Here is a 24202-nt window from a genome sequence, read left to right as displayed (position 1 = left end):
GTCCTCCAGATCTCTAAAGGCTAAATCTGCAGCTCCCTTGAAGTCACGGGCGTCTAGTCCGGTGGCTTCAACCAGTAAGTCTACTCCCCCTGTCAAGGGGTCGAGATCCAGGGAAGTTAAGGTGAGCCTCCCCCCTCAACCTAACTTTGACCCTCAGGCCTTTGCGGATTTCCTTCTGCAAAGCATAGACAAAAAGGTAGAGGACAGGTTAAGCCATATTTCTTCTCAGCTCGCCTCGGGCCTTAAGGCTTCCGATGACCATTGGAAGTCTTTAGCTGAGAGGATGCAGAACCAGGAGAGCGTGCTCTCGGGTTCGTGGGCCCGGAGGGGCGCAGTCATACCCATTCTGGATGCCTCCACCCTTCCTCCCTTTTGATAAGGGAAACCCTTGGTGTTTGGCTCTTCATGCTCCTCAGCATGAAGATGCCTTTACTATTGAGGGCAGGGACCACGCAGGTTGGCAGAGTTGGAGTTCTTCCACCTGACCTGGTGCCTCCCTACACAGGCTACGCCAGACTGACAGAAGAGGCTTGGATCAGGTCAGATAAAGTCCCAAAGGAAACGGTCATTTTCCTGAGGGACCAAGTCCAATCTGCCTTGCTGCGCACCCTGACGGAGTGGGAGGCAGAGAATACTAAGCTGACCCCTTTCAAAGGGAACTTCACTATGTTCTCTTTGGGGGATAAAGTCCCTACTCCCTGCATGTCGAAGGTAGCCTTGCTGACCTGTCAGGCATGCATCGGTAAACGCTGCCTCAGCTCCGGGAGACAGATCCCCTTCTTTGGTCTTCCCGGAGATTGGAATACAGTTGGGAGCTCCAGCCACGTTTATGGTGGCAAACTCGACCCAGAGTGCGCTTCATCATTATTCAGTGAACAGCTTCCCAAGATTCCGGAGGCTCTTCTAAAGCGGAGTTTGAGGCCAGGTGCAGGTTGAGTGGTTCCATGAATTCCCTGTGCCTGACAGAAGCAACAGCGGTTATTTATACAGAGGATCCACTCTTACAGGTCCTAACCAAATCCCTGCTGGCGGGATTCTAGGCGGACCTATCTGACTTTATCGTGGCGAGAATGAATTGCCGCAAGCACATCTTCGCGGACGCCACCATAAAGCATGAACCTAACAGGCTCATGAAAAGCTCTATCTTGGGTGCCAACATCTTCCCCGAGAGCGAAGTGAGCAGTGTCCTGGCAGAAGCAACCAGGGCAAATCAAAGTCTCCGCTCCCGCTGGGGTCTTCCTTTCAGAGGAAGGCCTCCAGTCGCCGGAACCCATGCTAAACCAGGGAAGAGGTTCCAGAATTATAAGAGGCCTCACACCAGACCGTAATGCAGGCTGTGTAGTGGTCGCCCAGGTGGTCAACTTCAACTTCAAGGCCCAGCCTCAACAGTTCGTGCTGATGCAGCCTGCTCAGCATTCTCTTGTTTCCCAACCTCGTGACGTCTCCGGCTTTCAACGCCTCGTTTGAAAGCCAGGGTTGCTTTTGGGTTTCAACCGAACTAAGAGGAAGCAGAGCAGAGCCTCCTTCAGAGTAGAGCTGCATTTCGTTCCCACTCTCGAGGGAGAGGAGGCCGGGCAGTAGAGGAAGTAAGCCCTCCTCCCAGTGAGTCTCCTCAGGTAGGCGGGGAGGCTGTATCTCTTTCGAGACCAGTGGACCTTCAGTCCGTGGGCCAACAGCATAGTCTGGTCTGGGATGGAGCTGGAGCAAGGATCCTCCTCCACTAGTCAGGTTCCATCAGCCCCCATCCAAAGCTCTCCTGGACTTTGCAAAGGGCCTGCTTCAAAAGAGGGCTATAAAGAAAGTGAAACACGTGAAATTTCAAGGCAGACTGTTCAGTGTTCGAAGAAAGGCTCCAGTCAGCAAAGAGTAATCTTAGACTTGTCTCGCCTCACTTTACATTCAATGCGACAAATTTCACATGCTTACAATCTAGCATGGTGCAGACTCTACTTCCTCGTGGAGCCGTCACCACCTCTGTAGATCTTTCAGGACGCACATTCTCACGCCCGATTGCGTAGAAACTTCTCTCCTTACCTAGGGTTCAGACTAGGAAAACAGGCTTACTCATTCAGAGTCATGCCATTCGGGCTCAACATAGCGCCCAGAATCTCCACCAAGCTGGCAGAAACAGTAGTTCAACAGTTACGGTCCTGGGATCATGTTAGCCGCATACCTGGGATCGATTGATTATTTGGGCATCCAATGCCGAGGAGTGCTGGAGAGCAACAGCCATAGTGACGACTTCCTGGAGTCCCTAGGCTTCCAATAAACAGGAGAAATCCCGCCTAGTTCGGAGGCTCGATTTTCAGTGGCTAGCATCCAGTGGGACCTGGACTCACACAAACTGTCTCTCCCGCCAGCCAAAAGGAGGGAAATAGCCAGCCACCAGGCAGTTCCTCAAAAGCAGGAAAGCCACTCGCCGTACTCAGGAAAGAGTCCTGGGTTCGCTTCAGTTCGCATCGGTCAAAGACCTGCTTCTGAAAGCCAAGCCAGACTGAAGGAATAAACAGAGTGTGGCGGAGACGAGCCAACATCAAACTCAGAGACAAGGTGTCATTAATTCCGCTAGTGTTGAGGAAAAGACTCCGGCCATGGTCGACAGTCAAGAGTCTTTCAAAATCAGTACCCCTCCAGTTTCCTCCCCCATCTCTGGTTATTCACACAGACGCTTCCCTAAGCGGGTGGGGAGGATATTCCCAACACAAAAAAGTTCAAGGAACGTGGTCCATAATGTTCCGCCAGTTCCATATCAACATTCTAGAAGCAATGGCAGTATTTCTAACTCTGAAAAAACTACGCCCATCCAGACAGATACATATCAGGCTGGTTCTGGACAGTGCAGTAGTAGTGCATTGTATAAACAGGGGCTCAAGTCGAGCTGGATCAATAAAGTGATGATAGCAATTTTTCTCCCCTGGTAAGAAAGCACCGTTGGCACCCTATCAGCCACCCATCTGGCAGGTGTCCAGAATGTCATTGCAGACTCTCTATCCAGGACAACCTGCTGGAGTCGGAATGGTCCCTGGACAAAACCTCATTCGAGTGGATTCGGACGTCAGGTCCCAGGTCTCCCAGGTAGACTTGTTTGCCACAGAGAGCAACCACAAACTTCCATGTTACGTTGCTCCCAACCTGGACCCTCTGGCTCACTCCACAGATGCAATGTCAATAGATGGAACATGTGGCAGAAAATCTACCTATTTCCACCAATAAACCTGTTGATGAAAGTTTTGCACAAGCTCAGGTCATTTCAAAGGCCAAGTGGCTCTTGGTAGCACCTAATTGGCCAAAGAGCAGTTGGTTTCCTCTTCTTCTGGAGTTGAAGCTCCGGTGTATTCAAATACCCAGGCCACAATTGACTCAAATAGTACAAACCGGACTGTGTCAGCTTCCTCAAGAATTCTAAATGCCCTGGCTTTGTGGACTTTATGAAATTCGCTGCTCAGAGAGATGCGGATATTGATCCTGTTAATACACTGTTCTTAGAATCAGATAAATGGGACTCTACTCTCAGACAGTATGATTCAGCTGTTAAAAAGTTAGCATTATTCCTGAAAGAATCTGAAGCTAAAGTGATGACCACTTAATCTGGCAATATCATTCTTCAGGTCATTGTTTGAAAAAGGACTGGCTTCCAGTACTATTATTACAGCAAAGTCAGCCTTTAAAAAGATATTTTTACATGGCTTCAATATTGACTTGACAGATTCTTACTTTTTCATCAATCCCAGAGCATGCGCTCGTTTGAGACCAACAACCGCCACACACGGTTTCCTGGTTCCTAAATGACGTACTGAAATTAGCATCGGACACTGATAATGAATAGTGTCCATATTTGAGTCTGTTAAGGAAAACGTTATTCTTAATTAGCCTAGCTTCAGGTGCCAGAATTTGAACTGTCCGCTCTCTCTAGAGTGGTCGAACCATATTGATTTCCTCCCATCAGGAGAAGTTCTACTATCCCCTGATCAAAGGTTTTAGCTAAAAATGAAGATCCAGGATAGGTGGTCCCCCTTGGAAGGTTATCCCTTCCACAGGACCTGTCCTTATGCCCAGTTACTACTTTAAAGGCCTATTTACATAGAACTTCTGGGTATTGTCTGGTCCTCTCTTTATCAGGAAAAAGGAGGAACACTTTCCTTAAAGGCCATCCAGACAACAAATACTCTATTTTATTAAACAAGCTAACCGGATTCAGTTCCTAAGGTTCATGATATCCGAGCAGTGGCTACCTCCACTAATTATTTCCATAATATGAATTTTGAAGAACTTAAAAAATATACGGGTTGGAAATCTCCATCAGTGTTCAAGCGCCACTATCTTAAATCACTGGAGGCCCTGAAGTTTTCTACAGTGGCTGCAGGAAGCATTGTTCCTTCCGCCCTAGATTAATGTATATGATCTTGACTGCCTGCCTCATTTACTTACCTTGCCATCTACTCTTGGATCAGGCATGCTTCACAGCCTGACTCCTGACTATGTTATGTTGTACAGTTATTATTGTGTTAGCTTTTAAGTGTCTCAGTTTTTCTGTATATATTTGCCCCTGTTATTGATCATGTTTTATCCTGTTTCGTTATTCATGCCATAATTTTGCTGCTGGGATAATTAAACTAAAGTTTGTACTGGTACTTTTTATTTATCTCCATCTTAGCAGTTATCTTAGAAAGGGGTTTCTCCAAGCTTTGTATGATTCTCTATTATAATTTCACCGGGTGACATGAGGTCGAACTCAGAAAGTGGATTTTGACATAGGAAAAATCTATTTCTGAGGGAAGACCTGTGTCACCCGGTGACCCACCCATGTTCTGCGCTTCCCACCCTGGTAGGCCTAGCCTGGAATGAGTTCAAGATGGCGCCTGAGGCGTTGGTTGGCTGGGCGGTGAGTGTTGGCTGTGTGTCGGCTCCTCACTTTCCGGGGTTTTTGAGATGGGGAATCTCTACAGAGCAGAGGCCTGTGGCAGTGACATCATACACTCGCCCTTATATATACCGACATCTATTTGGTTGATAGATGATCAAACTGGGGGTAGTAACCCCAGCATTCCTGATAGCTTTTTTTCTCTGGTATTTTTAGCAATGATTATACATAGAAATAAGTGCTTAATGGTTATTTCACTGGGTGACACAGGTCTTCCCTCAGAAATAGATTTTTCCTATGTCAAAATCCCTTTTTTCGTGTATCCCGTGAATCATGCAAATTCCTTTTTTGAGAGACCAAATTACAATAGACTGACCTCTTTTCCTCCATCTCTTTATCTATCCCATTATCTGGTTAAATAAGTTAAAAAAGTAAAAGAGAATGATTAAAGTATTGTTAGTAACATTATACGCATTGCATAAACGCGTACAGCCATAAACAACCAAATGAGAAACAGCTGTTTTGCTATGAACAACCGAATTGGATAGCAACAGCTGTTTTGCTTGCATTTCAGCCATTGTACAATAGTAAAACAATTACTGGAGTCACGTTACAAATGATGTTAAGTAGAATAGGACTAATAAATTTTTAAATTATACCCTTATTCACTATGGAGAAAAGATCAACAAGGAAATATGCATTCACTATGGAGAAAAGATCAACAAGGAAATACACTGCTAAATTTAAGCTGCAAGTTGTAGCTGAAGCTAAGAAAATGTGCAAGCTGCTAGTGATCATAAATTATCAAGCATTGGCAACATGAATGAAACTCCTGTAAACTTCGATATGGCATCAAACTGGACCGTAAATAACACTAGAGAGAAAAGGATTTTAATCAAAGCTACTGGGCATGAAAGAACACATTTTACTGTTGTTCTCATGCCAGTAAAAGATAAATACATAAAGCTTGTATTATTTGTGAAATCAAGTGAAAAAAGCAAACAGAATATGTTGATCTTTTTACACACACACAAAAAAAAAAACACCCCCACTGCCATCCATTAACAAAAAAAAAAATAACTAAAATTAGTTTACAATGAGACGTATTTAGGTCATATTTCAACTTAAAAACACTTTGTATAATGAAAAATAACCTTGTCCCATATTAATAGAGTATCTAGAGATTCAGTTACACTAACTAGAAAATCTCTCTGAATTTAGTTAAATACGGCAAAATTGACCTACCTCATAATCACCCTCAGCTGATTTCCAAACCAATACAGTGATCATTATTATTGTATTTTATAATACAATAGTAATATGAGAATACGTACAATACTGAATTATTGGATACAGTGAAGTAATGCATAACTTTTTAAAAGGTCCATGGAAAAAATGCATATTCATTGTTTGTATTTTGTAATATGATACACTACTAATATGTGAATATTACATACGCTGATTTTATATCTCATGTATGATGTGACCCTTTAAATTTAGCTTCAAAATTAGTCTTCAAAGGTTGCATGATATGGGGGTGTATATTTTAACCCTTAAACGCCTACTGACGATCATACGTCGACTAAAATTGTCTGTTGGGTGCCAATTGGACGTACCGTCGTTGACTACAAAAATTTCAACCTTCAGTCAACTTTGACTTTCGACCGAAATGGTCGAAAAATGCAATTGTAAGCTAAAACTCTTACACTCTAGTAATATTCAATAATTTACCTTCATTTTGCAACAAATTGGAAGTCTCTAGCACAATATTTCAATTTATGGTGAATTTTTGAAAAAATTTTCCTTACGCCCAGTGTAATTCGGCTGAAAATTTCAGAAATTCTTTTCGTCATTTTGTCGTAATTTTTGCACTGTTTATATTAGCCGTTTCATAAAGTTTTATATATGAAAATGTGCGCAATTTCATGTAAAATACAGCAAATACAACACATGGTTAGCTTTTATCAGTTTGGAAATATTTTCATATAAAACCACGATAACTGCCAATTTTTTCAACCTTCGGTCAAGTTTGACTCGACCGAAATGGTAAAAAAACGCAATTGTAAGCTAAAACTCTTACATTCTAGTAATATTCAATCATTTACCTTCATTTTGCAACAAATTGGAAGTCTCTAGCACAGTATTTCGATTTATGGTGAATTTTTGAAAAAAAACTTTCCTTACGTCCGCGTCAGAAATTCTTTCGTCATGTTGTCGTAATGTTTGCACCGTTTTATATTAGTCGTTACATAAAGTTTTATATATGGAAATGTGCGCAATTTCATGTAGAATACAACAGAAAATAACTCATGGTTGTAGCTTTTATCAGTTTTGAAATATTTTCATATAAATCACGATAACTGCCAAAATTTCAACCTTCGGTCAACTTTTTCGACCGAAATGGTAAAAACGCGATTATAAGCTAAAACTCTTACATTCTAGTAATATTCAATCATTTACCTTCATTTTGCAATAAATTGGAAGTCTCTAGCACAATATTTCGATTTATGGTGAATTTTGAAAAACATTTTCCTTACGCCCGCGGTAACTCGCCGTCAACATCTCAGAAATTCTTTTCGTCACGTTGTCGTAATGTTTTAACCGTTTTATATTGGTTGTTACATAAACTTTTATATATGAAAATGCGCAATTTCATGTAGAATACAACAGAAAATAACTCATGGTTGTATCTTTTATCAGTTTTGAAATATTTTCATATAAATCATGATAAATAGAAAAAAATTCGACTTTCGGTCAACTTTTCGACCGAAATGGTTCGAAAACCAATTGTAAGCTAAAACACTTACAGTCTAGTAATATTCAATCAATTAGCTTCATTTTTTCAACAAACGGAAGTCTCTAGCACAATATTTCGATTTATGGTGAATTTTTGAAAAAAAACATTTTTTACATCCCATCGCTAATAATTCATGCATCATTTTGTGATAATATTTTCTCTGTGTTGCTTTGATCGTTTTACAATTTGTTATATACCAAAATCATTGCAATTTAGTGTACAATACAAAGAAAAAAAATAACCCGTTAGCTTTAACCGTTTTTTGCTCACAGCGATTTGTATAAAATTATATATGAAAAATGTTTTTTGCGCTGTCATATATTTCAATATTTATATACGATAATGATATTTTTTTCATTTCTGACAGTTGCATACTAAACTGCAGGCAATGACAAAAAAAATGAGCATAAAATGAACTCTTAATCTTAAAAACTAAGCATGCTGTGATTTTTTGAAAAAACTTTTTTTCCGCTTTCGGCGCTTAACTCCGAACGCCGGCATACGGGAGACGTTTTTGTAAATAGAGGCTCGGCGCTTAAGGGTTAATATGTATTATATATATCTATATATAATTATATATATATATAGTAAACCCCGTATTCACATTCTCACGATTCGTGGACTCGCCGATTCACGGAATTTTCTGTGCAACATATCTATAAATTATTCACAAAAAAATTGGCAATTCATGGACTTTTTCATCGAAATATTCACTAATTAGTGTATTTTGATGTTATTTTCATGACTAAATACATTTTTTGTGATAAAAAATTATTTACTAATTTTCAAATATTAAGATTAAGAAGATTAAATATTATTATTATTATTGTAATAATAATAATAACGATAATATAATTTCGCAGCAGACCCTCTTTTAAACAGGTTTTATTGAATATTATTGCTGCTTCAGCTGCATTATTTTATAGAAGACTTTTTCCATTTTCCTTATTGCAGACTTCTCTTCATTGGAAGTGCGTGCTAACAGCTCGCCTATATTTGTCATTTCATGGGGGAAAGGCAAAATATGTGGATTCTGTTTTTAAATATTCTATACAAAGTTAGAGTATTATAACTTGTACAGTTGTGGTTGCTTATGCAGTTGTTGCCACGAAGTTTCTACAGACTTTTTTGTCACTCTCGAGTGGGAGCTAGTAGGGGACTGGCAGGTTGCATTCCTTCCAAATTTATACACACAGCTGCCCCATTGGCTACCGTCACAGTGACATCATGCCAGACTAACATCAGCAGGTGTTTTTGCTAATGGGTGGAGGGCAAATGACAACATTATTTCCTCTCTCTCTCTGGTTGTCGGGGGTTGTCTCGAAGGGCACCTCGCTCTTCAGGGGCACCTCCATTATCGGGGTTGTCATTTTCAGGTATTTGTTGAATTTGGTGGTTATTGGGCATTGTTCTTCTCAAATTTGTGGGTAGGAGCGGTGCCTCCTGCGTCGTGTTCATTGTAGGCTTTTTCTCGGCAATGGGGAGCGCCTCCAGCAGGCGCAGATGTCAAGGGTCGGTTGCTCTCCCGATTATACTTATATTTTGTATAACACTGTCTTAGGAGATGGAAGTGTTGTGGGTGGCAGGGGCATGGTTCATGATGGCACCTTCCTGGGCGTGGCAGGAGATCCTCTTTGACAGACGCATCATGGTCATTCCAATATAAACCCTGGAGCATCCTCGGACAGGACATACAAATTGGTAGACCACTTTCTTCTGCTTGAGGGTGTCTCTTGCTGGTGGAGAGGGGTTATTCTTCATCATGAGGTCATGGGTGCGGCGGTTCTTGTAATATATTACTAGATTTATCCTCTTATTATTCTCGGTCGGGGTGACGTTCTCCATGATGGTTTTCTTCATGGAGCTCTCCTCCTTGCAGTACTGGGGATGCATACGGGCCTTGCAATATATCTTGATGTCTTCCTGGGGGCCAGGTTGTGCGCTGTCACCACTATACCATCTCTCCAGGCCAGTTCGGATTTCTTTGTTGATGAGTTTGTTGGTGAAGCCATTATTCACCAACATTTGTGCAGCATGTTCAAATTCCTTGTTAGTGTCTTGCCAGGTGAAACAGTGGGAGAGGGCCCTTTGGGAGAGGGCCCTTCTAATAAAGGTCCTGACCGTCGTATTCTTAAACCTAGCAGGGCACTCGCTATCTCCGTTCAAGCATAGTCCCAGATTGGTAGATTTCGTGTAAACTGACGTCTTCAAGCTCCGCTCCATCTTTGTGACCATAACGTAGAGGAAGGGGAGCCAGTCGTCTGTGCTGAACTCAACAGTGTAGTTCAGCATACTACATCGCTGGAACGCCTGACAAAGGGCTTCAACCTCCTCCTCGCTGTCTGCTTGAATGAAGACATCGTCGATATAACATGCATATTTCTTCGGCTGCTGGATTCTCTTAAAGACACGTTCTTCTACAGTGCCCATGTAAAAATTTGCGAAGAGGACCCCCAGTGGAGAGCCCATCGCAACGCCATCTTTCTGTCTGTACATGTGCCCTCTGTGGGTAGTGAAAGGTGCCATCTTCTTACAAATCTCCAGCAGAGCTTTCAAGAAACCTTCCAGGATGTTCAGTGGGGTCATCGTTGGGTCTCTATATACTTTGTTCAGGATAATGTGGATGGTTTCATCCACCGGTACATCAGTGAATAGACTCTCTATGTCCAGAGAGGCGATGGTCCTTGCGCCCGGGGAGTCTCGGATCACTTCGAGGAATTCCACAGAGGACTTAAGGCTATAGAATATATAAAAACAAAATCCACATATTTTGACTTTCCCCCATGAAATGACAAATATAGGCGAGCTGTTAGCGCTCACCTCCAATGAAGAGAAGTCCTCAATAAGGAAAATAGAAAAAGTCTTCTATAAAATAAATGCATCTTAAGCAGCAATAATATTCAATAATAATAATAATAATACTCTAAGATTAAATATGTAATAAGATGAAATAATACAGAACTCAAAGACAAAGAGAAAAAGATAGTAAGAAACTGGTTTCCTCCCCTCCCTTCAGGGGACCCATTAATAATAATAATAATAATAATCTTTATTGCAGCTCAGGGCCATATACATAGAAGATACAAATAAACTACAGAGTCTAGATACATAAGGTAACATGGGAAAAATAATTATCAGCAGTATCCACACAGTTGCTGAAGTAGAAAAAATAGAATTCATAATGGTAATGACAGTAATTATATGGGGAATAATAGAAAAAAATTAAAAATAACAAAATACAGATTGCAGATGATTAATTTCCATCTGGCGACCTTAGGTGATTACAGAAGTCAGGTCCAGAAGGCTAAATACAAATATTGAAAATAGCAAAACTCTACAGTGATATTAAACATGGTAATAACAGGAAGTAAGAATACTAAAAACAGCAAGGAACGCAGAAATATAATAATAATATTAATAATAATAATAGATTCTGGAGATGACACTTCATAATTACAAAAACAGAGAGTAAGGCATTTAAGGAACAAGCGCCTCATTATTCCATCTTCCCCACAATTTAGATCTTGCCTCACTGCTCAGGATGCTTTGTATGAGCGAATTGCCGCTGTTTCTCAGTTTGGTGATCAGACTGGACATTGTTCGCCTCACAATGATTTTCAAATTATCCAGGCGGTTTTCTATGAACATCTGCGTGGCTGAGCAATAGCGAGGAGTGTTTGTGAGGCGTCTCAGAATCTTATTGTGAACAACAGTGATATGTCTCATGGTCTCTCAGGTATAGTTCGTCCAAAGGGAACACCCATATATACTGTAGCAGTACGAGCGGAAGAGCAGCAGTTTCGTTTCTCGGTGACAGAAGGCAAACCTCCTTGCAATCATGTTGCCAGTTGCACATAGTTTACAACACCTTTGTTCTATGTCTGCCGTATCTTTTAGGTCGTCCATGGTAATGTGTCCCAAATACAGAAATTCATGCACGAATTCCAGGCGATGATTCTTGAGGAAAATGATTGGTTCTGCAATATGCTTAAGCGATCTCGGGATCAGCGACATACACTCGGTCTTGGTTTCGTTGTATAGGATATCCAGTTCCCCTGCATATTGGCGGCAGGTGTCGATGAGTCGCTGGAGACTTGCACTGATGGGGAGATCAGAACCATATCATCAGCGTAACAGAGGTTGTTTATTGTTGTTTCGTTGATAGGGCATCTGATTGGGAGTGAGTTTAGTTTGACATTCAGGGCTTCTGTGTACATGTCAAACAGGTATGGAGAGAGAATGCCTCCTTGCTGGAGCCCGTTTAGGGAGCCGAAGGTGTACGACAGTACGTTACCCCATTTGACACAGAATTGCTGTGTGGAGAACCAACAACATAAAATGCCAATTAGATATAGAGGTGTGCCTCGTTTGTGCAGCTTCAGGAAGAGCTTCAGGTAGTTTACTCTGTCAAATGCTTTCCTCACATCTACAAATCATAGGAAAACAGGAGAGGCTGATGATAGGTAATAGTTCAGCAATTCTTTCAGGATGTAGATGCAGGTGTCAGTTGAGTGGTTTGCTTTAAAGCCGAACTGGTTATCAGTAGTGTGCAGAAAGGGGAGAAGTTTCACTAGAAGAACAGACTCTTAAGTATCTTTGACACAATTGTAGTAATTGTAATCGGGCGATAATTGCCAGGGTCAGCTGTATCCTTTAGCTTGTTTTTTATTAATGGTATTAAGTGAACTAAGAGTAGGGAGTCTGGGAGAAACTGGTGAATTATGCATGCATTGAATAGAGCAGCTAGCAAAATGTAAATTATTGGATGGCAGAATTTGAAAACTTCAGCAGGCAGACCATCGCAGCCGGGCAATTTATTATTAGGTAGGTTGTTTATGGCCTCACTGATGTTACCTGGTGTAATACGATTGGCGAAATGAAACTGAATATTATCAGTAAGGAGATTATTTACATCCCTACAGGAGTCTTGATCGTTTATGCAATTCAGGATAGTGCTGAAGTGATCGCCCCACATTCTTGCGATAGCCTCGTCACTGACAGCTTCTCCAACTCTCTGTGATAGCTTTTTAGTTTTGGGATTTAGAGATTAAATGTCCTTCCAAAGGCCGGGGTAATCGCCAGATTCTAATTTCCTAGACACTGCATCAGCTCTTAGTTGCTTTTCATTCAGTCTGCAATGCTTAAGGGCAAGTTTGAACTGTGCTCTTGCCTGCCTCATTAGCAGTGCTAAGTGCCCTTCCCTCGGGCTACCATTTTGCCTCCACAGTAGAAACATTTCTCGTGAATGTGTATAAAGATCTTTAACCAATTCATTCCATCCAGGTACATTACGAGAATTGCCTTGACGAGATCTAAAGGTGTCCCTGCCGGAGGCGAGCATAGCGGAAATTATATTTGAATAGAATTCTTTCAGCTCTCTCCTGTGACGATCGTTTCTACATCTTTGGTTAGTGCACAGTAAGGCGTCTGCGGGTTGAGCTATTGACCGCAGCCTGGTTTCCGTGGTTTCCTGAAGGATCTGGTTTTTTGTTGGTTTTTAAACCCCAGTTAACCCTTAAACGCCGAGCCTCTATTTACAAAAACGATGCCGGCAGCGCTTGGGAGTTGCAGAAAAAAAGTTTTTTCAAAAATCACAGCACGCTTAGCTTTTAAGATTAAGAGTTCATTTTCTTTTTGTTATTTGAAGTTTAGTATGCAACCATCAGAAATGAAAAAATATCATTATCATATATAAATATTGAAATATATGACAGGCAAAAATTTTTCATATATAATTTTATACAAATCGCGCTGTGAGCAAAATGCTAACGGGTTATTTGTTTTTTCTTTTGTATTGTACACTAAATTGCAATGATTTTGGTATATAACAAATTGTAAAACGATCAAAGCAACACAGAGAAAATATTATCACAAAATGATGCATGAATTGTGAACGCACGGACGTAAAAAAATTTTTTAAAAATTCACCATAAATCAAAATATGATGCTAGAGAGTTTGTTGAAAAATGAAGCTAATTGATTGAATATTACTAGACTGTAAGTTTTTTAGCTTACATTGCAGTTTGACCATTTGTCGAAAGTTAAAGTTGACCAAAGTGAATTTTTCTATTTATCGTGATTTATATGAAAATATTTTAAAACTGATAAAAGCTACAACCATGAGTTATTGTATTCTACATGAAATTGTGCACATTTTCATATATGTTTTGTAACGACTAATGTAAAATGATGCAAACATTAGACAAGGGGAAAGAATTTCTGAGATGTTCATTACCACAAGATCGAAGGCACAAATTCACCATAAATCGAAATATTGTGCTAGAGACTTCCAGTTTGTTGCAAAATGAAGGTACATGATTGAATATTACTAGAATGTAAGAGTTTTAGCTTTATAATTGCATTTTTTTTTACCATTTATAAAGACCAAGGTTGAAATTTTGGCAGTTATCGTGATTTACATGAAAATATTTCAAAACTGATAAAAGATATAACCATGAGTTATTTTCTGTTGTATTCACATGAAATTGAATACATTTCATATATAAAACTTTATGTAACGACTAATATAAACGGTGCAAACATTAGGATAACGTTAAAGAATTTCTGGACGAAGAAAAGTTTTTTCAAAAATTCACCATAAATCGAAATATTGTGCTAGAGACTTCAATTTGTTGCAAAATGAAGGTAAATGATTGAATATTACTAGAATGTAAGAGTTTTAGCTTATAATTGCATTGTTTGACCATTTAGGTCGAGTCAAAGTTGACTGAAAGTTGAAATTTTGGCAGTTATCGTGGTTTATATGAAAATATTTCAAACTGATAAAAGCTACAACCATGGGTTGTATTTGCTGTATTTTACATGAAATTGCACACATTTTCATATACAAAACTTTTATGTAACGGTTAATATAAAACAGTGCAAAACCTACGACAAAATGACCCAGGCGTAAGGAAAGTTTTTTTTTCAAAAATTCACCATAAATCGAAATATTGTGCTAGAGACTTCCAATTTGTTGCAAAATGAAGGTAAATGATTGAATATTACTAGAATGTAAGAGTTTTAGCTACAATTGTGACCACTGACTGAAGGTTGAAATTTTTTGTAGTCGACGCACGGTACGCCCACTTGGCATCCAACAGACAATTTTATTCGAAGTATGATACGCCCAGTAGGCGTTAATCTTACAGCAGGCAGGTGATCAGTTAGGGGTTCACAGTAGGGAGGGATGGGGTACTGAATGACACCTGTAAGGGGATGTGATCATAGCCCATTGCAAGATCGTAGCGAATGTTGCAGTTCACAATAGAGTCGTGAAGTTGAGGGGACGTGATGCAGTGGTCCAGTCAGCCCGGAGGTTGTAACTGTGTCTGTTCTGTTCTGTACATAGGTATAGGAGGAGGGAGGGAGGAGCATTACATTGCTAATTTGGAGAGTGTGATTTTGACAGAAGCGAGTAAGTTCATTATAAAACTGCTTTGTGGGGTGAGAATTAAGGTCCCCAATCATACAAATACGATCAGCAGTAGAGTCGTGAATAATGCTGTGTAGCTCACCTAGGATCGTGCAGTACTGATCAAAATTATCGTTCTTTTCCCAGGGCATATAAACATTAATTATTAGGGTCTTAGAGTCCCCTACTGTCACTTGAAGCCCCAGCAGTCTGTCACTCCTATAGGTGGACACATTCACCATATTGTCTAGCGATTTGTGCCACAGGAAAGAAGGGCCCCCTTTTTAGGCAACCGGCTATGATGTGATCTGTAACTTGCATCGATGAGGTCAAGAAAGCTCTGAAGTCTTCATGCACTGAATTGGAGATGGCAAGGTCATGAGGCCAGAGGAGCATTTCTTGCAATGCAGTGATGCCTTTGAAGTTTTTGCAGAACATGTTTAAGGGAGGAATGTTCCGCTTGAGGCCAAAAATATTCCAAGAGATTATATTTAGTGCATCCATGGCACCTCACGAAGATGGGAAATAAATGAGTTGATCATTTGGGTCCATGGGGGATTGGCCATCGAGGGTGGACATTCATTCGGCTTGGGAGGATGGCAGGCACTTGTGTTAGAAGGCGAGTCTGCGCCTGATCCCCTATTTTGGGGTGTCAGTAAGTTCCCCTGGTGGAGGTTGGTCCCAGATTAGGTTGTATCTTAAGACTTTTATGGTAGGACTGAAATTCTCGCCTTCAAGAACATCGAGGTGGTGAAATAGGCAGGTAATCCTGTAGGCCACTGTGTTTAATTTTGCATGGGAGCTCATGGGAGATAACAGGGTCGGAGCCCATGAGAAACTTGACTCTCTCTACTATGGCTTCTAGCTTCACCGATAACAGTAAATTGTGAATCATAACGTGACACCTCCTCTCAGGTTTCAGGCGAGGCAATTCACAAATGGTGGGCTTCGGTTCAGCAGATGCTTGAGATGTTCTTTTCTTTTTTTACTTGTCTGTGTCTGCCAGCTCCCAGTCCCCTCATGAGCAATCACATTTTCATCCACGACGGGGGTTTGGGGTGGGGGAGAGATAGGGTCGGAGGACTCACGAGGGCTGGTGATTGTCACTGAGGATCTACCTGCCACTGGAGGCACTGGGGAGGGAGGGGAGGTTGGGGGTCCGTTGGTCCTCTCCGATAGGTCTACAGGTGGTGTGGGCGCTTCATCCGAGGAGGAGAGGGCAGTTCCCTCATGGGGGAGTGTCTGGCCATCTCGACTTCGCATCGCACCCTCACTTCTCTCGTGTTGTTGGGAGGTGAGGAAATAATAGAAGCCTCATTCAAAAGTGTCTGGTGGCTTGCTGTGCGATTGTTTAATGATTTCTGCACTCCTTTGATCGCATCCCAGATCCGTGAAAGATTATTTGTTTCCACAGTTTTAAGACTGTCGAGTGATTCCTGCAATCCTTTGATCACATCCCAGATCTGTGAAAATTTGTCTTGTGCTTCCTCAATTTTTTCTGAGGTTTTGTCAATTTTTTCTGAGAGGGATTTTGCTTTTAGAAAGGCATTTTCTGCCTTATGGTACACTGCAGGTAGGCTTAGATCAGCAGGCCCCTTTTGAGGCAGATTGTAATGGTCATTGGCATAGATTTCCACCAAGCAGGTCCTTAGCCACCTAGTGATATATGATACTTTCTTGAGAGAAGATAGGCTTTTCATGGGTCACTCCTGGAGAATGGTATCTGGAATCAGGTCTTTGCATTTTGTATATGCAGAGTTAATTTCCTTGTCGGAGAAGGCTGCACTGACAGATTGTATAGTTGACTCGACATCTGCACGGTTCGATTGGTATTGGATAAAGTAAAGACAGTTGTTCGCGAGTACAGAACTTGTGTGTGGGGCACAGGTATCGTTAGGTGCCAGGGTCACTGGCACGACGGTTGGATGACATTTTTGTGGTAAAGAGAGGGCCAAGCATTAACACATACACAGCACTCTATTACCCATTTCCCAGGGCCAATAGGCTTTGAGAAGTAGAAACTTGAAAAATTCTGGAGCCACTGATTGGGGCAGAATGTAGATTAATATATCTGCAATTAAACAACACTAACCGGTTTACACGCCAGGTATTATGTAGAGACACTATTAATACATTGCTTTCTATGAGAGGTATAATAAAAAAAATAATTTTATGGTATGTTTGTTTATATAAATAAATGATTTACCTAATAAGTACTAATTTTCTAATAAAATAATAATACACTGAAATTACAACATTGATGCATTTCTATAAGTTATGAAAAATTTAAAACAAATTTCAACCCCTATCTTTTCCTTGAGTCTTGGAGCTCAGGGGGAAGGTGAACCTGTCTATTATGTCAAATTACTCAACATTTCTGACCAAGGGTAAATGTTGCCACAAGTGATAAAATCAAAACTCACCAAAGAGTAGAATGTGAGAAATAAATAGATAGATAAATAGATACTGTACTTAGTTCAGCCCTTCCCTCTCTCTCTCAGGAAAAGATACTGCTAATTTGAGTTTCTTCGTCTTTGGAAGACAAAAAACAAATTTTTTTGTTTTCAGTTGCTTAACATTCCTCAAGAGATTAAAGAGATAATTCTCTCTCTCTCTCTCTCTCTCTCTCTCTCTATTGCCCGTGCCAGCACAGCTGGCTGGATATAAATCTTTCTGATTTGGCTGGAAGGGTTAGAAATATGTATGTACATATTTTTAAGGGTACTAATGTTTAAGATGACTTTGAAATGATACTAATAATATAATTTCAAAGATTAATACCGTAATACAATAATAATTTAAGGTATATTTGATGTAGGATGATACTTTAAGTATAATTTGGTACAGTATTTGAACTCTCAAGATAGGCTGTTATAAGCATTTTTAGATGGGGGTTCCAAGTATTTGCAAATATTAACTATTCAAGGGGGTCTGAAATGCATATGGCATTTTGAGTGTTGATCAACTTCTTATTAGTTGACAGTATTTTCTGAGTCTTCTACATTCTTCCAAATTTAGTTGATGGATAAAAAAACGAAGATTATCTCTTTGTTCCATTTACTGGGAACAGAACACAACAACTGTTCTATCACTCTTCATGACTTCTTCAAAGTATATTGGCTGGACTTTGCATCCTGTTGTGTTGCAGTGTGTGTGGACTAATATGTAGCACCCAAAAAGTTAATACAGTATATCACAATCACATTACAATAACATCAAGTACAATAAAAAAAAAATTTATTAATTTACTGTTATAAAAAGTGTTATTACAATAAAATTCACAATGAAAACATAATTTTCTTTGTGAAAAATAATTAAAACATACAGCATGTGTTCTGGTTGTGATGGCAACAAACAAAACAGAAATAGAAATGCGGGTATACGGCTTGTGGTAATAGGAGGAATGTTAAGGTAGGGTGGGGAGAAAGCACATTATTTAGAAGGTGTTGCTGTTGTTATGGTTATTTCTAGTGTTAGTGTTGTATGTTGTAGGGTGTTCCCCCCCCCACCTTACCACTCTTCCTATCTCCATAATCTGTATATCCACATTTCAGTTTATGTATTGTTTGTTGCTATCACAACCAGAACGTGTGGTTAACTCTCTCTCTCTCTCTCTCTCTCTCAAAACGTAGCAAAGGTGTAAGCATTTTCAGGGAGATGCTTATGGAGCAGGCCAGAATTTTCATAAGGAACTAAACATAGCGAATGACGGTGATTATTCATAAGCTTTGTTGTACTTTTGATAACACACCAACATGTATGTGGAATAAGCAGGCAAGATTTTGTTTATGTAGGGGGTTTTTTAGGGGTGGTTTCTGTCATCCAGGATTTTCTAGCCTGGTCCCAAGGATTTAGATTTTTCATGTAGCAGTCACACATGACTCATTTAATGTTTTTAATTTTTTTTATTGTGTCTTTTTCACTTTGGTATATTTTCTGTGTAGTTTATTCTTCTCTGTTTCTTTTTCCATACTGGGCTGCTTTCCTTTTACAGCCCTTAGGCTTACTGTATAGTATTATGCTTCTCTAAACTACTGCTACTACTATAAATTTGTTATTTTTAGGTAGAAAACTTTCATATATTGTTAGACATTCACTTAACCTGTTAGCTATATGAAGACTGTCCTCATCATTTTAGAGAATGATGGCACCTCAAAATGACACTATATCAAGTTCCTGATGGATCTTGAGACTGCTTGACCATTCTGGCTTCTTGTGGTTGTGTTACCCATCTGTAGCTCAGGAGGGCCATTAATCCAGTGTGGGTCCCAGAAGTCAGGTATTTGGTACTCAGTTCAGAGAATATATTTGGAGGGTAGTTTTTTTTGAGAACATGGGTACTGTTTGTCCTGGCTTAGAACATTAAAGGATTTTTTTCTTGCTATATTAAAGGTCCTCCACTACCCTACAGTACTTTATTGCTTCTGTCTGCTAATTTACCCTCCTCGGAAGTAATTTTATGTTAGAGCTCCTGGCAACATTGAGCTGTTTTATCTGTCATTTACATGAGTAGCACTTTTGGTCTTCAAATAAGTTTGTGATTTTTTGCAGTGCCCCCACAGATGCCTGAATGAGTTTGGTGCAATTGATAACAATACTGTAGTTGGAAAAACTCCTTGATAAGTTAAAGGCACAGCCAGAAATAATTTTCTTAGAACTCCTGACAATGTTGAGCTGTTTTATCTGTCATTTACACAAACAGCACTTTTGTTGCTCCAATAAATTTGTGATTTTTTCTAGTCCCCTCCCCACAGAACCCTAATTGAGGTTTGGTGCAATTAGTAACGGTACTGTAGTTGGAAAAACTCCTTAATAAGTTAAAGGCACAGCCATGCTCACAAAGTAAACTCTCTGTTTGTTAACCCTTTGAAGAGTTGTTGGGGGGTGGAGAATCAAAATATGCCTGTGTCAAAACAATCACCCTTCATTTACTGAGCAAAAATGCTTAGAAATAATTTAACTTGATTGCTGTGTGTAACATCATACTTAGTGTCACATTTATGAATTTGGTGTCGCTTCAAAGGTAGAGTGTTAAGCTTTATCCTGTTATGTTTAAAAATGCCCCACAAAAAATCTATACAAGGTAAAAGTGGCTGTAGTGACAAAATTTTTGTTTTATAGGAAAAAATTTATGATAAATTAGAGAGAAAAGATATCCAATTTGCATACTCAGTGTAAAAGTATGATGAATTGCCTTTCCAATGATATAAAATTCACTACTATTTGAACCAAGTATGAGACCACAAAGTTCATTAAAAAAAATTTAAAAATATTTGAATGGCTTAAGTTTGCTGAGTTTAGTACTGTAATGGGTTTTGTCACTTTTTAAACATTTTTGCCATAAATCGGAATAAATACTGGTCCCCATGACAAGCAGAAGCATCCATACGTGCCATATTCAAATTTCATGGTCATGATGCTTTTTTATAATTTATGTTCATTTTATTAAAAAAATCTTTGGTTGAAGACTAGTCATCATCAGAATCTCTTAAGTAGAATAATGGATGATGACTATAATTGTCATCAGAATCTTAAAGGGTTAACAAAACAAAGTCTGGACTTATTCCATTGATTGATCAAGTGCCAAACACCTGACTTAAGTGATGCACAAGGGTTAAAATCACACACACACAGTATTTTAGCTTATAGTGGTCAGGTAGTTAGATGATCAAGCGAGAACCTGATATGGAGCATTTGCCTATCAAGTCTTAATTTGGCTTCAGTCTTGTTACAATGTGAATAGTGGACCTCATAAAGCCAAGGGGTTTTGAGTGTTTCACACTTTATCTGAATATGTAAGTTCTAATTTATTTTTATACTAGCCAACCAACCCGGCACTGCCCGGGAAAACTGAATGACAACCATTAAACTCACTCCTCTCGCCTTTTCTCTTCCTTAACACCCCTCTACTCTCTCTAAAACCAAGATATACTTATTTTTCTCTCTCTCTCTCTGGTCTCTCTCTCTACTTCTCTCTCTCTCCTTTCCTGTTGAGATAGTTGCTTCAGTTACATTGCCCAACACTTTTGACATTTTATGTTTCACCCCACCTCATCCCCTATTCCTATCAGAGCTGAATTTGGACTTAAAGGGCATCAGGAGTGTCACTATTTATCTTGAAAACTATGGATTAGACACTAATTGTCATTTTTGACATTTTATTTTTCACCCCTTCTCACCCCCCCTTCCTGTTGGGGCTGAACTTGGAAGGGCATTGGGAGTGTCACTTTTCACCTCAGCGACCTCGAAAACTATGGATTAGACACTAATATCTGTCGTCTTCGGTTATTTTTAAATGTCACCCCCTTCCCATCCCCACCCCCTTTGCTGCCAGTGATGTCTTACCCCCACAGTATTCTTTTCCAGATGTATACCGAAATGAGGTATGATAAACCTGCAGAGTTTATTTAGTTACTAAATCTACTGGCAGAACCAGCCCCATTCCAGGGAAGCCCTTCCCACCCCAACCCTCTTTGGTGCTAGTGATGTCTTACCCCCACAATGTTCTTTTCCAGAGAGTAAGTCATATTTATACTAAGTTTTGGTTGAAATTGCTTATTGTATTTCAGTTATGCTGGAACACACACACATCCATTTTTATATATATAGATTTGTTAGTCTAACCCACTTTACTTTTTTTGCCCCTTTTTTCTCTGTCCTCGTACTTGCTGTCCAACACCTCTTAACTTTCCTTTTGCTCCAATTTCATCTCTTAATTTAAAACAAATTCTGTGGGCAAACCATATGAAAGTTTTGGAGTGTCTGAAGGGCCCTGTTAAACTAATGATAATTAATATTGTATTACTATCCATAAGGGCATTCTGTTCTATGGAATCCTCCTTGACAACTTCAGTGCCTTTTGACTTGTTCCATTAAATGTGCCCTCGTTATGAGAAGCAATAATGAAAACAAAACATTATGAATTGGATTATTTTTTTTTAGGGGAAGGCAGTGTAGAAGGAGAAGAAGTGGTCCTCAAAGTTCGCCTCTCCACGACAAGCAAGGATGTTAAATTGACAGTCCGATCCACAGACACTATTGCCACAGCTAAGAAGAAGCTTGATGTGAGTATGCTTTGTCTTCTTGAAAAGTTATTTGTTCCTAAAGAAACATAGACCGTTGCCTTATTTATAGCAGTGTCCTTCAGTGGGAGCTGGAGCAGCCATTGATCTAGATGTAGATAGGGTGTGAGCTGGGAAATACTCCTTACTCATCTTACGTCACCACTCACTTTACTACTGCTGCCAGATAGAGCAGAGGTGCTTTGCTTGCTGCCTACCTGTGTGATTGTTGAATATTTGGATGAGTAATTTTCTACCCTTTGTTACTTTTGCCTTGAACTTTTTTTTATTATTTGCCTTGTTTTTTCCCTGAAATGGAGAAAAAACATGATCATGGCTGTTGTGAGAAACATGACGTCCTTGTGGGTGCTTCATCTCCCCCAAAATTTGAATCTCATAGACATTATTAATTTTGTAGCAGAAAGACATGCACCTGTGCTTCCTCATTCAAGGAGTGTTGTGTTCATCTTTGCAGTGGGAAAAGTTTGGCAAGTGGAGGAAGGATGGGAAGAAGTATTTGCCAGCTTCCTTAGGGGGAATAAGCTACTGAATCATTCCGGTACTTTAGCCTTCTTTCATTCCAACCCACTGCCTAGTAGTAGTACCCCTTCTTGGAGGGGTAGGACTCAAGTTGATAAGAAGTCTGCACATGCCCTCTCCTGTGTGGATGACATACCTGCTGATGGATTTGCTCCTTCAGCAGCTCCATTGGCTTCATACTCATCTAATTGATAATACAGGTAAAAAGATATTGCTTACAGTTAACATCCTTGGTAGTCTGTCTTTCGCAGTGTTTCTGTAGAACTTTGGAGAGAAGAGATAGCTGTCACCTGAGCCTTTATCTTTGGCTGTGTCAGTTGCTGCTATGTCTGCAGCTGTCCCAGACTCCTCATCTGCCCTAAAGGATGGGAACCCTCCTGTTGCAGTAGTTCTTCTAGTGGCAGATCCTCTGGTTGATGCTTTGTCATCCTAAGTTCTGGTCTCAACCTTCCTTTTGGAGTGGAAGACCAGCGAGACCTGTGAGGGGAAAGGTAAGAAACTGCCATATAGTTCCTCCTCTTAATATCTCCTTTGAAGGATGGTGGACCGTGGCAGTGACTGTCCTGGAGGAAGAAGAAAGGGTAACCAAGCTCAAGCCCAGGAGTTCCCATGGTGGTTGATATCAACCCTTGAGGGCCAATAGGGCTATCCAAGGTGTTGACGAATCATATGGGCGTCAATAAATAGCTAGCAGGTCAGTGAATGGCTAGGTAAGAAACATTTCAGCATGCTCAGTGATAGTTTCTAAATTTGACTCACTATTTTCAATGCTGAATTGTAAAGAAAAAATATTCCCATAAAGAAAAAAAGATTCCCATAATAATTAGTATCCATTCTGTTTATGTAATCTGCTCTGACTGTCAGTCAGTCTAATATTAGAACTTTTAATATAAATGCATGAATGAGAGGGGGGAGGAGAATGCAGGGCAGTGCATAAAAAATTATTCCCTTGCCATGCATACTGTGTTTTCCAGTGCTAGATAACTATAATTTGTCCCGTACACATCCTGTATATCTGCCCTGCCCCTTGCACATGGTGGTACTACAGCAGATTTGGTACTTTATCAAGGAAAAAGTGTCTGATGTACATACTACTTATTGTTTATTACACAGACAACATTTTGTAGCCAAGAAACTTGGTGGTGAATTGCATGATGCCTTGAAAGTGTGCATTGGATCAGGTAACAGAGTTGAATCACAGCCACTAAACTACTATTATTATCAGTGCTGTGTGGAAAGAATGGTGAAACTTTTAACCAATTACTCTTTCACTCTGAGGTAAGTTAGTTGTCTAGGGATCTCGGCTTACATGACTTATATTACTCAACTGCATGGTTTCAAGCAGATGCAGACTCATCTCTGTGTGAAAAATTAGAAGAATGTAAGAATTCTATATTTGACAAAGAATTCTATATTTGACAGACCTGTATTCAAAGTTTAATGAGATGCAGAAATGTCTGCAGGGTAAAGATGTTAACATTATTCGGGCCAAGACAATTGTACTGGGCTTACAAGACAAACTAAGCTTG

At 40.0% G+C, this 24202-nt stretch overlaps 1 protein-coding gene across 4 annotated transcripts in view; it reads left to right on the top strand.

Annotated features, from left to right (window-relative positions):
* Positions 1-24202, top strand: part of LOC136840259 (ubiquitin domain-containing protein 1) — a 142453-nt gene that overhangs the window by 97539 nt on the left and 20712 nt on the right. For all 4 annotated transcript variants that reach the window (XM_067106892.1, XM_067106890.1, XM_067106889.1 and 1 more), the window contains one exon: positions 22015-22136. In XM_067106892.1, coding sequence (XP_066962993.1) covers positions 22015-22136 — 122 coding nt within the window. The remainder of the gene's footprint in view (positions 1-22014; positions 22137-24202) is intronic.

This window comes from Macrobrachium rosenbergii, chromosome 7 (assembly GCF_040412425.1).
Source record: "Macrobrachium rosenbergii isolate ZJJX-2024 chromosome 7, ASM4041242v1, whole genome shotgun sequence".
Lineage (NCBI taxonomy): Eukaryota > Metazoa > Arthropoda > Malacostraca > Decapoda > Palaemonidae > Macrobrachium > Macrobrachium rosenbergii.
This window is presented reverse-complemented; position numbering and strand designations above follow the sequence as displayed.